We start from the raw sequence: 17,508 nt of genomic DNA, 5'->3' as shown, positions 1-17,508 counted from the left end.
AATAGCACACAACGGCGACTGAACAGGCTGTTTGGCTCGTGTTACGTCACACGCCAAAATCGAGCCGAAGACCGGAAGGCGCTTGGATGCAAAAAGCAGAAGGTGCATTTTGCATCATATCGATTTAACAGCTGTATATCTGCTATATAATCACTTCGAAATAGCAGATATTGTTTGTAAAGGGGTTCTAGAGTTATCAAGATTTTTTTAAAAATCTTTGTCCTCTGACCTTTTATGGATGGATGAACTGATTATTGTTCAAATGCAACAAGGCTGAGCCCATGCAAGTCTGTAACTTGTTACTTTATCACCCTCCTTTTTTTATCAGCATACTAGTGAAAAATACAACTCTTGAAACTATTACTATACGTCACCTTTGTCATGTCACCTGACATGCATTTTTTCTTCTCCATTCATAACTGTGCATTGATGAAGTTGTCAAATGACACACATAGGTGATGGGATGATGAATTTGGTCACCCATTTTGCCAGATAAAGGAGATGACTATAAAGCACTTGACACTTAAACCGTTGTTTTTGTTTTGTTTTGTTTTGTTTTAAACCAAGGCTGAATATGCAAACAGTGTTAAGAAGCGTTCATATAAAGGCGTTTTTTTTCTCATGGCATACAGTATGTTGAAGACTTGTATTATTGTAGAGCTCCATTTGGGTCCAAACATAGGACATTTTGGGTGTTTGACTTTGGAGGTTCAGTAGTCACTGAACAAAATTTAACAAACCTATACCTATAAACCTCAAAATGTATAAGAATGATTAAAGAAATGTCATTAAAAAGTTTGGAAGTATGTTTTAGTCCACAGTATTTATTCCTTGCAGCTTGATGAAGTGTGCTTCATTCAGCTGTTAGTGTTCCCTTGTGACTGTGGTTGAGAATCCAGTTTGAAGAAGTTAATTGGGTCCTCTCACTGCTGGGGGCTGTAACTGGGACCCTCAGAGCTAGTCGTTTGTTCACCTGTCTCTATGGTGACAGCAGGAAAAAAATGGTTTAGAGTTCATACTTCAAGTTTTAGGGCATGGGTATAGTTTATGCTGTACCACAATGCAATTTCCTTACCCCCATTTTCTGGCTGTAGCACACACACATAGTCATTGTCAAACCAGAGAAAAGTGGCTTTTTTTGACTCACAGGGTTACTGTATATACACATATGTACAATATGAAGGACACTTCCAACTGGAAGTATGTGAACCAGTTGGAATTTGTTAAATTTCTGCATAAATTGGTCATAAAATGTGGTCTGATCCTCATCTAAGACACAAGAATAAAGAAGAAGAAGAATCATCTTTATTGTCATGAACATGCATGCATGCCCACGAAATTTGTTCTCTGCATTTTACCCATCACAGTGAACACACACACTTGTTAGTGGAACACACTGGAGCAGGGGGCAACTTTAGCACCTGGGGAGCAGTACAGGGTATTGGTGTCTTGCTCAAGGACACCTCGGCCGTGGGATGTTGGTGGATGGTCGGGTCTTGAACCTCATCTCCACGGTGGAAGGCGATGATCTTAACCATTGGGCCACGGCTGCCCCACTAAACAGTCTGCATAAACTAATATCTGACAGGTACTGGTGGGCGAGTGCATGGAAGGATTTTTAGGTCAGGAGCAGAATTTTGTAAGTGATGCAAGACTTGACCGGGAGCCAGTGAAGATGGATCAGTGTGGGAGTGATGTGCTGCCAGGGCTTGGTGCAGGCGATGTCCCTAGCAGCTGAGTTTTGGACCTACTGGAGCCTGTCCAGGGTGTTGCTGGTGAGCCTGAACAGGACTCAGTTGCAGTAGTCCAGCCGATATGTGACGAAGGCTGAAGAAACTGAAATAAAATTGTTTGGGAGGAACACCATTACGCCAATTGTGGAAAAATGGCACAGTACGCCAACATCACAACCTTATCCCGACTATAATACATAGTGGAGGGAGCATCGTGGTATGGGCGTGTGTTGTCAACTCAGGGCCTGGACAGCTTGCTATCATTAATGGAAAAATGAACTCACAAGTTTATGAAGATATTTTGCCGAAGAACTTGAGGCCATCTGTCTAACAGATGAAGCTCAAAAGAGGATTGTTGTTGCAACACAATTTGATGCAATATTTTATACAGTATATAATGTTTCTCATCAAATAAAGCTCTTATTGTGTAAGAGCCTGATACACGAGCAGTGAGGAAGAAACAAACATAGCCCACCAGGGGGTTTTCTGTTCATTCTCAATACATTTAAGGGCATCCAAACTGAGCAGACATTAATGCTTTCTGTACACCTGCAGCATGATCTTTTTCCATGCTGTCATTTTTTGCTGACTTTCAGGCATTTTGTTTTTCATTTTCATTTTCACATAAAAGGCAAATATTATTTATTTGCCTCTGTATAGTTAGTGAGAGCAAAAACATCTTTCATTTGTGTACAGTAGGGGGCTGGTGTAAAAATACCATTCTGGTAAACATCTTTACAGAAATCACAAAAGTACACATTGCATTCCGTTCCATATGAGATTAAACTTTTCATGTAGCACAATTTTTCATAATGATGGTAAAATTCATCAAATTTGTTTAGCATTACTAGGACAAGATAAAATAATCCCCAGAATGGCAATTCAAGTGTTACAGCAGTGCATGGTAAAGCAGCAACATGGGTAGAAATGACAAAAAATAGTGTTATTTTCCATGGTGTGTGTGTGTGTGTGTGTGTGTGTCTGCATGCGTGCGTGCGTGTGCGAGCGAAGGGCTGTTAAGTGTTGATGAGTAACTCTCTGGCTTTTGTGGCTCAGGGACATTAGTAAATTGGGGAACCATTAGAGAAGAGAGTTTTACCTAGGATTTAAAATAATAATGGGTTTGTGGTCTGCTTCCATTAACATGGCTGAATGATGACAGATAATTTGTGACGGTGTGGAAATCTGTAAATGCCTGCCTGAGTATACTGTATATGGAAGAGGTTGACTCAAGGTACCGAATGCCATAATGCAGCATTGTATCCAAGCGAGTAACAGCTTGGATAAAATGGATAAAATGCCTAATGATAATGGTTTTAAACATAATCAGTTCATCCAGGATTGGTTTACGCTTCCCTCTGCATTTTGGTCAGATTAACCAGAAAACAATCAATATGAATTAGACAAAAACGGCTAGCTATCATATTTGAACATTAGGAACCAGTGACTACAATCGATCCTATAGGGAAGATATTTATGTCATCCCTCAAGCAATGAATGATGCATACTTTGTACTGTGCATTTAATGTGTGCGTGTGTGTGTGTAAATCTGTATGTGTGTGTCAGAGGTGGGTAGAGTAGCCAAAGATTGTACTCAAGTAAGCCAAAGATTGTACTCAAGTAAGAGTTACTGTTACTTTGGAATAATATGACTCAAGTAAAAGTAAAAGGTAGTCCTCCAAATATTTTCTTGAGTAAGAGAAAGTCCTCAGTAAAAGAAATACTCAAGAACTGAGTAACTGGTGAGTAACTTCTGATTAAAAATATATATATATATCAGAGCATGAACGTCAACTAAAAAATATATACTGTATATTGGAGTCCACACACACCTGCCACCATTTTAATTTTTAAAAGCCCAGAAACCAACAACACATGCATTGGGCCCTACAGAAACAGTATTTGATTTATTCACTTAAATGACTGAATGAAGTTGACCAGACTGATTTTGTGTTTGTGTGTGTGTGTGCGCGTTTGCGTGTGTGTGCGCATCTGTGTGTGTGTGTGTGTGTGTGTGTGTTTGTGTGTGTTGCGTGCAGAGAGAGAGAGATTAAGATTGCAGCATGGCACATACCCCAAAAGATGGATGTTTTACAGTGACTTATGACCATAAAATAGGGCTAATGTTGCCATATGGACTGCCGAAACAACGATAGAAAAATCTGCAATTTACTCCAATATGTTTTCTCAAGTTAGAAGTGTGTCTGAAAAATCCACGTTTGGGTAGATACAAGACTACATCATTATAATTATCATCTGCATCATAAAGCTGTTGCATCATAAAGCTGTCTGTAAACACTCGCACGGCTGTTGTTGTTTTTTTCCCCCCCAAAATGAGTCATTTTGATTGGCGCGTGAAGGCTTTTTTTGCGGTCATGTGACTGCCTTGAACCATCTGATTGGTGAATTGGAGTCAAATGACTAGTGATCAAGTTGTATTGGCGCAACGGCGCCCAATGTGGAAGTCGAAGATGAAGTCTAAGAATAGACTGCGCACACAATAATGGACAGGGGTGGGCAGTAACGCGCTACATTTACTCCGTTACATTTACTCAAATAACATTTCCCATGAACTGTACTTGTCAGAGTACTATAAATGCACCATACTTTTTAATTTTACTTGAGTATTTATGTGAAGGATCGATACTTTTACTCCGTTTGTCATGCAGCTCTTCAATTGTGACTGCCCAAACTTGGATATTTCAGCCCACTTTTAACTTGAGAAAGCACCTTGTGGTAAGTTGTAGATGTTTCTATTGTTTTGGCAGTGGGTATGGCAAAATTAACACTATCCCTGTGGTGTCGCACACGCACACACAATCACTAAGTCTGTTCAGCAAGCAGCTACTTAATTGAAGTCATTTTAAGTGAATAAAGCAAATAATGTTTCTGTAGCGCCCGATGTATGTGTTGTTGGATTTCGGGCAGTTAAGAATTGAAATAGTGGCAGGTGTGTGTCGAATCCCATATATTATTTTTTTTATTATTTTATTTGATGTTCATGCTCTGATTAAAAAAATCTAATTATCAGAAGTGACTCACAAGTTACTCTTTACTTGAGTAGTTTTTTTCACTGAGTACTTTCTTACCCTTACTCAAGTAAATATTTGGATGACTACTTTTTACTTTTACTTGAGTTATATTATTCTAAAGTAACAGTACTCTTGAGTACAATATTTGGCTAATCTACCCACCTTTGATAATGGATGAATAAAAGTAGCAAGCGGAATGTTGATCATTGTAACGGAGTCAAAGTATCGATTCTTCTTAACATAAATACTTAAGTAAAAGCCAAAAGTACGGGGCGGCACGGTTGTCGACTGGTTAGCACGTCTGCTTCACAGTTCTGAGGACCGGGGTTCAAATCCGGCCTCACCTCTGTGGAGTTCGCATGTTTTCTCCAGGCACTCCGGTTTCCTCACACATCCCAAAAACATGCATGGTAGGTTAATTGAATACTCTAAATTGCCTGTAGGTGTGAATGTGAGTGCGACTGGTTGTTTGTTTATATGTGCCCTGCGATAGCCTGGCGACCAGTTCAGGGTGTACCCGCCTCTCGCCTGGAGTCAGCTACGATAGGCTCCAGCACGCCCGCAACCCTAGTGAGGAGAAGCAGTACGGAAGATGAATGAATGAATAAAAAGTATGGTGCATCCAAACTACCGTATTTTCAAGACCATAGGGCGCACCGTATTAAAAGGCGCAGTCTCAGTCTATTTCTGTATTTAACAGATACATAAGGCGCACCCGCCATATTATTGGGCGCAGGCATGGCAAAACATACGCTAACTTAAAACATACGGTAGCATGCATACACGCTAAAACAATGTTTTTAAAAAGGTAGCGGGAGCAAAACTGAGTTCGGTTGTACTTTATTGAAGTATTTAACAATGTAAACAGTGAGTTCGGTTGTACTTTATTGAAGTATTTAATAATGTACTCACGTTATTTTTTTTATCAATCCTCATCCACAAATCCATCAAAGTCCTCATCTTCTGTATCCGAAATAAACAGCCGGGCTAGTTTTCAATCAAACACGCCAGGTGCGCGTCAGTCTCGTTGCCGTGCGGCTCCTCAGAATTGATGCCGGCTTTTACGAAAGCTCCAACAACAGTGCAAGCAGACACCTTAGCCCAAGCATCCACAATCCATTCACAGATTGTGGCGTAACTTGCCCGTTGCTGCCTCCAAGTCTTAGTAACACCGTGTTCGCCATCTGTCATCCATCGCTTCCACGCTGCTCGCAACTTCACTTTGAACGCCCTGTTTACACGGATGTCCAGCGGTTGGGAGTTCCTTCGTCAAGCCTCCCGGAATGATGGCAAGCTTCCTCACTTGCACTAAGTCAAATGGTGACTTGAGACGCTTCTCCCGGCTGTTCTTCCAACTCGTGCCACCTCGCCTTGTTTCCGCGTTTTGTTTTTCTTTTTTTTCCGCGGAAACTCAGCTTCGTCTTCTTGACTTGGTGAAGCTTGTTTACCTCCTTCCTCTACTCGTGAACCATGGATTTGTTGATCTTGAATTCTCTCGCGGCTGCTCGATTCCCATGTTTCTCCGCGTAACTGACAGCTTGCAGCTTAAACTGTGCTTCGTAAGTGTGTCTCTTTGTAGGCGCCATTTTCGTGGGTCTTTAGCCAAACCGATGATGTTTTCCACAATGCACACCCCGGCGCTATATACCTACTGGGGGCGTGGCTTTCGCGTCCTCCTTCACGCACCCTTCCCCTGCCCTCAGCCACGTCCGCTTTTCCTCTGTGTCAGCAGCGTGTCGGCAGGAAATGCTAAAAAAAAAAAAAAAAAGTCAAGCGGAGCGCTCATCACACAACAACATTTATAGATGTTGGAACTCAGTGCACACATAAGGCGCACCGCATTATAAGTTGCCCTGTCCATTTTGGAGGAAATTTAAGACTTTTAAGTACGCCTCATGGTCGTGAAAATATGGTACTCTGACAAGTACAATTTATCCAAAATGTTACTTGAGTAAATGTGACCGAGTAAATGTAACGTGTTCCTACCCACCTCGGTCGGGTGTGCGTGTGGTCGGTAGCTCTAATAATCAGTTCACATTTGTCCTATTTTAAAAGTGTATATCATCTTTACATTACACCAAAAGGCTCATTCACACATTTAATATATCTGTGTTGCAGTGGGTGGCACGTCCGCCTCACAGTTCTGAGGTTGGGGGTTCAAATCCAGGCTCCGGCCTCCTGGAGTTTGCATTCTCCCTGTGCTTGCATGGGTTTTCTCCAGGTACTCTGGTTTCCTCCCAAATTCCAAAAACATACATGGTAGGTTAATTTAAGACGTAAATTGTGTGAATCTGGGTTTGAAGGCTTGTTTGTTGATACGGTATTCATTCATTCATTCATTTTCCGTACTGCTTATCTTCACTTGGGTCGTGGGCGTGCTGGAGCCTATCCCAGCTGACTCCGGGCGAGAAGCGGTTACACCCTGAACTGGTCACCAGCCAATTCCAGGGCACATATAAACAGACAACCATTTGCACTCACATTTACACCTACCAGCAATTTAGAGTCTTCAATCAACCTACCATGCATGTTTTTGGGATGTGGGGGGAAACAGGAGTAAACCCACACAGGCACGGGGACCACATGCAAATTCCACACAGGCGAGGCTGGATTTGAACCCAGGTCCTCAGAACTGTGAGGCAGATGTTAAACTAGTTGCTCACCATGCCGCCTTGATACAGGATGTGCCCTGCAATTGGTTGGCGACAAGTCCAGGTTTACCCTCCGGCTCATCAGTAGTCCCCTGGGATAGGCTCCAACACACCCATGACCTTCGTGACGATAATCGATATACTGTAGATGGCTGGGTGGATTTGTTCCAGTGCCCCCATGTCATCCATCATTCTAGTACAATTTAACACATCACCATCCTGTTCATCTGCAGATTTTCATAATAATTTAATAATGTCCCTCGACTGTTTAAACATACAATAAATGGCATTCCCTGAGAGTCAGAGCTCTGATTCAGTGCCAGGTTTGTCCTAAAGATATTCTTGTCCCATAGTATTATTTGTGCATTTTCATACCCTTTTTGATTTCATTTATCTAAAATTTAAATTTAAAGAAGGAAACATTTGAGTTATTTTTCAAGATTTTCTGCTGTTTTCCTGCCCTCTTAAGGAAAAAAAATATTCTTTGGTACCTTAGATTAACTTGCAGATGTGCATTTAAGATACTGTCCTTTTGAGATCAATTCCACGCCAGTCTACATCATCAGCAAGAGGTGTTTTTTTTTGTGCGTGGGGATAAAAGAGCATCACTGCTTATATTATCAATATTATTCACTGCATTTGCATGAAACTATGAAAATGAGTTGGCTCCTTCATATGACCTTATGTGAAGGATTTTTCACAACACAGCAGAAAGATTGTGTTTTGTTCTGAGAAGAGATGTTGTTGTTTTTTACCTCTACCTGTTTTCATCAGGTGGAAAGTATTTTTTGTTTTGTTTTGTTTTTTTATTTCTTGATAGAGTTTCAGGATGTTCATAGCCAGGGCAAAATATAACCACTTTCAACAGCTAACGTTGAGAGGGTTTAATTCCCATAATTGCACGTACTAGTCAGACATAATCTTTTCTTCTGTTGATTAAAAATAAATAAATAAATAAATAAAAAAGATCAATGCATTTTTACACCTAATCAGCGTGTTGCAGTGATTAGGGTGGAACAAAATCCACCTGACTTCAAGTGGGATAATGTAAATTTATCGTACACACAGACATGGGTGTTGAACTGGGGCAAAAAGGGGACAACCGTGCCAAATTCCAAAATTCAACACCCCCCTTGTTGACAAATAATCTTTGTAGGCAGCCCAGAATCAGGTGCTACACCCCTGCACACAGGTAATGGTAACTTTTTACTTTCCATTCACATTCAAATTGGAATGACTACAGGCCCGTCGCCCTGACATCTGTGGTCATGAAGTCCTTTGAACGTCTTGTGCTGGACCATCTCAAGAACGTCACATGTCCTCTGCTGGACCCCTGCAGTTTGCCTACCTAGCAAACAGGTCTGCGGATGATGCAGTCAACATGGGACTGCACTTCATCACCATCATAGATCACCTCGACAGCGGACCTACGCGAGGAACCATCATCATCCCTAAACTCCTTTCCTCCAAGCTTCTCCAGCTCAGCGTCTCGCCTGCCATCTGCCAGTGGATTTACAGCTTCCTGATGGGGAGGACACAGCAGGTGAGGCTGGGAGAGACCACCTCATCCACACGCAGCATCAGCACTGTGGCACCCCAAGGTTGTGTCCTCTCTCCTCTGCTCTTCTCTCTCTACACGTACGACTGCACCTCAACTCACCCGGCTGTCAAACTCCTGTAGTTTGCAGATGACACCACTGTCATCGGCCTCATTAAGGACGGTGACATGTCTGCATATCGACAGGAAACGGAGGGGCTGGAGCTGTGATGCGGCCGACACAACCTGGAGCTGAACACGCTCAAGACTGTAGAGATGATCGTGGACTTCAGGAGGCATCTTTCGCCACAGCTGCTCCTCACGCTGTCCAGCTGCCTCGTGTCAACCGTCGAGACCTTCAAGTTCCTGGGAATTAGTCTCCAAATTCCTTGTGTGTTTTTTGGACATACTTGGCAAATAAAAAGGATTCTGAATATCTATTTTCTTGAGTTACATACACACATGATTAAAATATCTGTGTATTTTCACCTCTACTCAAAATGTAAATAGTTGTTACACAGGCAACAAACATTGGTCTGGCCATGCACTTATGCACATAAATGAAAAACGGAAAGAGGTCTGGACTTCCTGGACCTTAAAGCAGCATGAATAGAAAAAAGTAATATTGTTCAAGTCTAATTTGATCTCGATTGCACATTTGCCAAAATGGAAATTCCTTGCATTGAACATTTTCAAACATCTATATCTGTCAGATCTAATCAAATTTGTTATTTTCAAATTTGTTCTGCTCGTGTGGCGTCTTAAATTCCTGTGTGGAGGAACAGGTTAATTCTAAAATTCACCAAATATAGTACATGAATACCACAGACAAAGCTGTTCACGAATTGATTTTGCAGGTGACAAATATGTAGGTCTTTGAACGGAACTATACTCTCTGTGTAAATTGTGTTTACAAGAAATGATTCATGTTTTATTGCATAAAAAATGTGCATAAGCAATGTAAAAATATGCATTTATATAATTATAATTTCTCTACAAATGTTATTTGTCGTTCCTCTGCCATTTATCTTTTCAAACATTTTGTTTGATCAGTCTTTCACAAGAGATTAATTGCTATTTTGTCTTTGTCCATCCTACTTCACTCTGAAAATTTATAGGCATTAATAGTGAAGGTCACCTCTGAGGTGTCGCTAATTCCAATTCCAGAGTGACTTCAGGCTCTGTGTGCACTCCACAAACACTCTTCTTTAAAATACTCACCCTGATACCCTTAGCCTTGTTGTCACAGGATTTTAAGCAATACCTTTGGCCGTATTTAACACCATTGTGGTTGTTGCTACCTGGAGCTCCAGGGCTGTTCTTTTTATTCAACAATCCAAAAGCCCATCAGCAGGTCGGCCAGCAATATTTCCCGTTTCCATGGATTGCTATGTGATAGATTTTCTACATACATGCAAATCAGTCGCCTTTCAGCGAAATTTTCCGTTTTGAACTCAAAATAGGCCATTTACCTAAATGGCCGTCGGCGCCGTCACTGACGTCACGGGCTGTTTTGTACTCCTTGAACGCTGGCAACTAGATGGAGGTCAGACAAGATGGCGACCAGGGTGGATGCTTTATTTTGAGCTTGTGTATTATTGAAGAGTACCGGACCTTTAAGACTATTGATACGGACTCAGACGATGTTTTTTTTTTTAGAAAGTGATACAAGACACCTGATTGTGTACGGTTTGTGGGGCCTTTTTCCAGGCAATACTCTGAGGAAATTAACATAACAAAGAGGTGGTCTGAGCAGCCTAGCTGGGGGTGGTGGGGGTCTAACTTGAAAGCCCCTCTGATGGCTTGGCAAATAAAGATGATTCTGATATTCTGATTCTGATGTTGGTGTTGGTATCAAGTCCAATATGTTCACATACTGGTGGAAATGAAGAAGAACAGGTTTCATGTTGGCCTAATTAAAATCCAATGCCAAAGGGAAAATGCCTTCCGAGTGATTGTTTTGCAGTAATGGAGGAATAGCCAAATTGACTGTTTTGGGGGGCTTGAGGGCTGAGTTACAGTATGTGGTTGATGTCGATTGACTCCACCTGTGTGTACAGTATGTCACCTTGTGACAGAATGACTAAGCGTTCTCTGTGTAATTTTCTGAGAACGTTCACCTCGAAAAAAAAATAATAATTTCACGTAACACTTGTGAGCACGGATATGCTCATTTCCAGGTGGGTTAAAAACTGACTGAATTACTGTGGGTTAAAACAAGTATCGAATTCTGGTTTTGCCTTCTTAGCTCCGCTAATCACTGTTGCTCTCTGCTTAACAGCAGTAAGTGGTTTCGACGGGCTCTTAACTTGGGCTCGCGTTGGCGGCTATGACCGTTTTTTGGGTGGCTGCTGGCTCCTACATTGGGCCCTGTTGGTGGTTGGGGTCTCCATACTTTCAGGGGGTGATGGGGGCAGTGGCAGTGGTGGGGCTCGCTGGGTGGGGGTTGGGTGTGGGGGGGCGGCGGTCCGGTGCCCGTGCCCTTCCCTTTGGGACTGGTCGGGGCGCTTCGGTCGGGCTCTGGACCTCACTGGGTCCTGGGGGGTCGGTGGCGTCCCCCTGGATGGGTCCCCTGCTGCACCCATTTGTGGGTGTGGAGGCGGCCGGGCACACCCTTCCTCGATGTAGCTCAGCAACTCCGTATACCAGTTGACTAACATGCATGTGATATGGTGTTCATTCACTAATAAACTCGATAAAATCCCGATAGACTTTAATTACTTGTGCTGGGATCACTAATAACAACACAGGTTATAGTAACATATTAACTCACAGGTCCTTACAGGTGTTAGGACACTAAAAAAGAATCCCACTGCACCCCTCGGCAGTAGCACTGGCTCATTTTCCCACATCCTGTCCTGCCTTTTTCTGTCGTTTCTTATCTGCTTCTCTTGGTTAGTTGCATGTTCTCACCGGGTGTCTCCCCTCCCCCCATTCCCAATCTACAAATTACTGTTGTAATGTTACTTGTGTTCAAATATCTAAACTATCTAACTATTGTTCTTCTGTGGTTTTCACCCCTCGTCCCCTTGTCCCCTCTAACTTAATATCTTAAAATTGCTTAAAATTGCCTTGTTCTTCTAAGAACTGCCCCTAACTGCTACCTAGCATTTAGTGGCAGTGCTTGCGCCAAAGCAGGTCTGTTATAAACAAGAAAAAGACCCCAGAGACTCTGTGATCATGAGTCTGTCCCTTGTTTGCACTCACAAGCAGTTCACCGAATTGGAAGAGAACGTAATTGTCACTTTCCCTTTCATGTAGTCTCATAGCACTAGATCAACTGTCGCTCAGTTGATAACTGATGACGTTATTTTCTTCTTTGTTAGGAGGCATCCCATTTATCTTGACTGGTGAACTGTTTGAACAATCCTACAGGCCTGCCGCGTTCATGATTGCAGGCATCGTGAACTGGCTGTCCAACTTTGCAGTGGGCCTCTTCTTTCCCTTTATACAGGTAAGGCACCCCTTCACCATTGTGTGTACAGGTCCATTCTTGGTAAAAAAAAAAAAAAAAAAAATTTAAAAAAACAACAAAAAACAGTTATTATAGTGTGCAGGTGCTGCTTAATGAAAATTATACTATCCTAAAATTATACTATAATAGATATTGGGAATGTGTTCCTAACATTATCTTGACTACAGCAATACTAGGGTTGGGCATCGTTTGACTTTGAGCGATTCCATTCCCGATTCTGGTTCCTCATTTTGATTCCGATTCTTTTAGAGGACTGGGTCAAAAAAGTTGGCATGATTTACTGTATTTTCACGACCATAAGGCGCACTTAAAAGTCTTACATTTTCTCCAAAATGGACGGGGCGCCTTATAATGTGTGCACCGAGTTCCAACATCTATAAATGTTGTTGTTGTTGTTGTTGTGTGATATTTTTGGAATTGGAACTTTTAGCTGAAACATTATCCATCCATCCATCCATTTTCTGTACTGCTTATCCTCACTAGGGTCACGGGCGTGCTGGAGCCTATCCCTGCTATCTTCGGGCGGGAGGCGGGGTACACCCTGAACTGGTTCCCAGCCAATCACAGGCTGAAACATTAATTAAAGTATATTAAGTCAATTGCGATAGTTCCACACACCTTTTAGTTCATTGTTAGTTCATTGTTCATTCTCTTGAAGTACAACCAATAATCCATCCATCCATTTTCCATACCGCTTAACTTCAGGGTCGCGGGAGTGCTGGATCCTATCCCAGCTGACTCTGGGCGAGAGGCGGGGTACACCCTGGACTGGTCAAATAATTAATTCAACTATTATTGTACTTGCTGTTTATAGTAAAACAATACACTGTGGAGTGAACCTCACCTTGCTGCCTTGTCTTTTCTTGTCGTTGCAATCTGGGTTTTTAATTCTCATAAGAATGAATGTTGAATTCTGAGTCAGTTCCCAAGATTCACGGGTGTAAAATGTTCCCATTTTGTGTTCACAAAATATTCCATATCCTAACAAGGACCATGAATTGCTTCTTCAACTCCAACACTTTCGTTCCGTTAAGAGAACACTGATAAAATTCAAACACACTTGAGCAGGAATGTTGACTGCAAGACTGTTTTGTTTTTAACAAACTTTAGTTATAAATACCGTAACTCTTAATGAATTATTATCAATTGGAACTTGATTGACCTGTAAACAACTTACTTTCATGTTCATGTACAAAGTTCGTAAACAATCATAGGCTGTCCAACAGAATACAATGTGATCATCTATGGCCAGGCATCTATTATTATTATTATTATTAATTTTTGGGGGGCAAACATATCCTCATGAATACATGATATTTAAATCATTCAGTGTATATATATTATATTATATATATTATATGTGTATATTTATTTCAAACAGATGAACAGTAGTAGTTTAATTTGAACATCATGCACTGAACTCGGACAAATAATTTAATCGTTTTACAGCCTCATTACCGACACAATTAAAATGTAGCTGTATAAACAAGTGTGACGAGTATTTTGGATGAATGTGGAATACTTACCCATCATACTCATGATCTGTGACAATATACTGTAGGTATTTGTGTACGTGTTCCTAATTACTGTATTGTACTATATAAACTATGATCCATAACTGTGATTCTCAGCAACTGTTTGTCTCCCAATTATCAGACTCTGAGGATGTGACAGAAACGCAATAATCCATAAAAGCCCTAAACATCCTAGTCTGGATATTTGCAGTGATACTCCCGTCATTATGTTTACGGTTATGTCTTTCATGCACCACAGGCGCTGTCCTTCAGTAGGCTTCCACTGGGACTCAGCAAATCTATAAAACCCCTCGCACATGCATTTAATCCCCTGCAGTGACAGCATACACCTCAACCACAGATTATGACTAAGTGCTGCCCCAGAAACCAAACAGTTTTACGGCCCACAATGGGCATTTACAGAAGCGGAGCAAATATGTTTTTCTGTGTCCCGTGGGGTTTAAAAACTCATTCACTGGCATTGACGGCTGTTGAATTCAAATATCCATGTTAACATGGAGGACTGGCAGTGAATGAGTTAAAGGATCTCCTCACCTCCTCTGTGTCCTATCCTGACCCAGCAAGGCTTCTCAGTTCTATCCTGTTCTATTTCTTCTTGGTCTGTCACACACAACACATACTGTCCCAGACACTCGGGTTCCACTCCCCCCTCTGCTCTGCAATCCTATATGCTGTCTCGTTGTGTGGCCCCTTCCATTTGTACACAACTGGGTCTGTACCTCATTGTTTGCGTGTGCGTCTACGTGAACCCAGAAGAGCCAACATAGCAGCCAATCAATAAATCAATCAATATCCTTTATTTAAACAGGTACAAATAAAATACTCGTTGAGATTTGAAACCTTTTTTTCCAAGACTGCCCTGCCCCAGACGGTTGCACAAAATCCAAATGGTTTCACCAAACACACAAGACAGATAAAATACGATCACCCAGACTACAGAAAAACAGAAGTGGAATGATATGATTACCCAGTGTAATCACAAGATGCAATTATTTTTCTCTCTTATAATTGTCTTGAATTCCCCCAGAATTATAAATGTGTCCATTTCAAGTCCTTCTGCATATTCCAGGTTGACAGTGCAGAATATTCAAGCCTTTTTGCCCAGTTCAGTTCTGACTCTCTGAAGCTGCATCTGTGTGATGTCCTGAGAATGCAAGCCATATATATCAGTTGAGGTTTCTACACGTGTGAACACAAATATGTAGGCAGAAGTCCAAAAACAGATTTATACATAAATCAGCCAGTGAGAGAGTCTACAAGCTGGAGAATGTGCAATGGCATAAAAGGAACAATGATGTACACGATAGCTGCAACCAGTAATAAAATGCAAAGCACAGCTGCATACAATATCCAATTTCTTTAAAAACTGACCAGGAGCATTCATAAAAATCTAGTCTCCATAGTCCAACAATGGTAAGAAAATGGTGTGGTGATCAAATGTTTTCTGAATTGCAATGAAAAACATGATTTATGTCTCACAAAAAGAAACCCAATTTCCACTGAAAAACAAGTTTGTCATTGTGCATTTTAAAGGACAGGTTCTCAGAAATTAGAATGTCTAAGTATTAATGTCAATTTCAATGCTATGAACAGTTGATAGGTGAGAAGAAAGATTCTTGCCAATTTGAAAATAGCATGGTCTTGGATTTATCTGCATTCAGCACTAATGTGAGACGAGTCAAACAGAAATAAACCGTATCAAAGGCTGATCGCAACATCTTGAATGATTTAAAGCTGACGAGAAACAATCAATTACTGTATCCTCAGCATAAAATGGAACATAATAATTAAGCATTAGGCGAATTATCACAAAGATTATTCACATAAATTGTGAACAACAGTGGCCCTAATATTGGAACCTTGAGGCACGCCCTGTGGAAGGTGGACAAAAACTGGGCGGACAGGACACACTGCGATCTGTCTGATAAATAATAAGAGAACCAGTTTACAGCCCAGTTAGATATGCTCATTTTATGGAGTCTATCTGCCAGGATGAAATGGTCGACTGTGTTAAATGCTCAATCCTCAATATCAGATATGTGACTGTCAAAATCATCTCAATCCACTAGGCTTGTGACACGGTAACATACAAAGTGAGTGGAGGTAAGGTTGTCCTGTTTGTAGATGACTGCTCAGAACAGCTGAGAGAGAAAGGCAGCGTTTTTTTCATCTAACTTTGCAGATGAGCATTACATCACAGGGACCACATGAAAAGTGGGTCAGGCCCTTTGCACGCTGTTGTTTTTTTTAGTGCTCTTATGAAATTCATTCAACATAGGAAAACTGTGTCAGAGGCTAACAGCCGGGGTGTTATAAGAGCTCAAAACAGTAAGTAGTTCTTCATTGCAGCTATGGCTATTTGGACTCCCCATTACATAAACCAGGTGCTTGCATAGTGTTGCAATTATGTTGTGTCCTGCACACTGGTGGTCAGGGTCAGACTAACACACAAACAGACCTTTTCAATCACAAATTCTCCATGTGGGTAATCAGTCAGGGCAGAGTTCTTTGTATGTTTGTATTGGCATCCTTCATTTTACATGGTTAGATTTAATTTTTTCTGTAATTAGTGAAAGATATTTGTGTGGTTAATTGTGTTGTGGTGTCAAGTTGTTAATTTAATGATATAGTATAGGTTTCTTCCTTTTTGTTTCTTTAATTTCAACCTGTAAATGATTGATTTAACTGCAATGGGAAAACATGACTGGATTTGTCTTACTCTTTCTTTTCTGTTTTATGTAGGAGAGCCTGGAGACATTTGCCTTTCTGGTGTTTGTGGGGGTCTGTATCGTGGCACCGATCTACCTCTTTGTCGTCCTCCCTGAAACCAAAAGTAAAACATTCATGGACATAAGCCAGAGTTTTGCCAAGATTAACAAAGTCCCCGTCCCCTCCACGACCCATGAAATGAAGCTTGTTCTGTGTATTGAGCAAGATAAGAACGAAGAAGTGCAAAATGTCTTTAAGATGGAGAGTTCCTTTTAAATCAACACCAGTTGTCGTGAGGGAGCATTAAGATACACAATAACAATGTTATTATTTTTTTATATATTCATCATGTTATAAAGACACATTGCATCGTGTTAAAACACATCAAGATGTCAAGTAATGATTCTGATTTTAAAATGCTCATCACATCAACATTACCCAATGCATACAAATTAATGTAATTGTTGTACTCTGTGTAGTTTGATTGTCATTTAATCATTTTCACACAGTAGATAGTCAGTTTCAATCTTGTTGTCTGAGAGGATGAACACGCCACGCCAACTTTGCATGTTGTCTGTGGCTGAGAGATAATGTGAAATTATGCCAAATTAAATCTTTCAGTCTGCATATCAAATCTGTCGTCTGGAGCCAAGACACAACTTAACCCGCTGATGCTTTCAAAAGTTGTAATTCTCACGTTTCAAAGATACCTGTGAGTGTTGTCAGATAAGGCTCTCTTTGTAAGACGCTTCAGCACATTTATTTTGAGAGTTGGTTGAGTACAGTGGCTGAAAAAAGTATTTAACACATCGCCATTTTTCTCACTAAATATATTT

General features: G+C 41.1%; 1 protein-coding gene across 1 annotated transcript in view; it reads left to right on the top strand.

The window, feature by feature from the left end:
• Window positions 1-17,292, top strand: part of slc2a9l2 (solute carrier family 2 member 9, like 2) — a 73,118-nt gene extending 55,826 nt beyond the window's left edge. Inside the window, exons 11-12 of the mRNA XM_061687425.1 lie at window positions 12,280-12,407; window positions 16,706-17,292. Coding sequence (XP_061543409.1) covers window positions 12,280-12,407; window positions 16,706-16,948 — 371 coding nt within the window. The 3' untranslated portion in view covers window positions 16,949-17,292. The remainder of the gene's footprint in view (window positions 1-12,279; window positions 12,408-16,705) is intronic.
• Window positions 17,293-17,508: the final 216 nt, after the last annotated feature.

Source organism: Phycodurus eques, chromosome 10 (genome assembly GCF_024500275.1).
Source record: "Phycodurus eques isolate BA_2022a chromosome 10, UOR_Pequ_1.1, whole genome shotgun sequence".
NCBI lineage: Eukaryota > Metazoa > Chordata > Actinopteri > Syngnathiformes > Syngnathidae > Phycodurus > Phycodurus eques.
The sequence above is the reverse complement of the archived record's forward strand: the minus strand, read 5'-3'. Positions and strand labels throughout refer to the sequence as shown.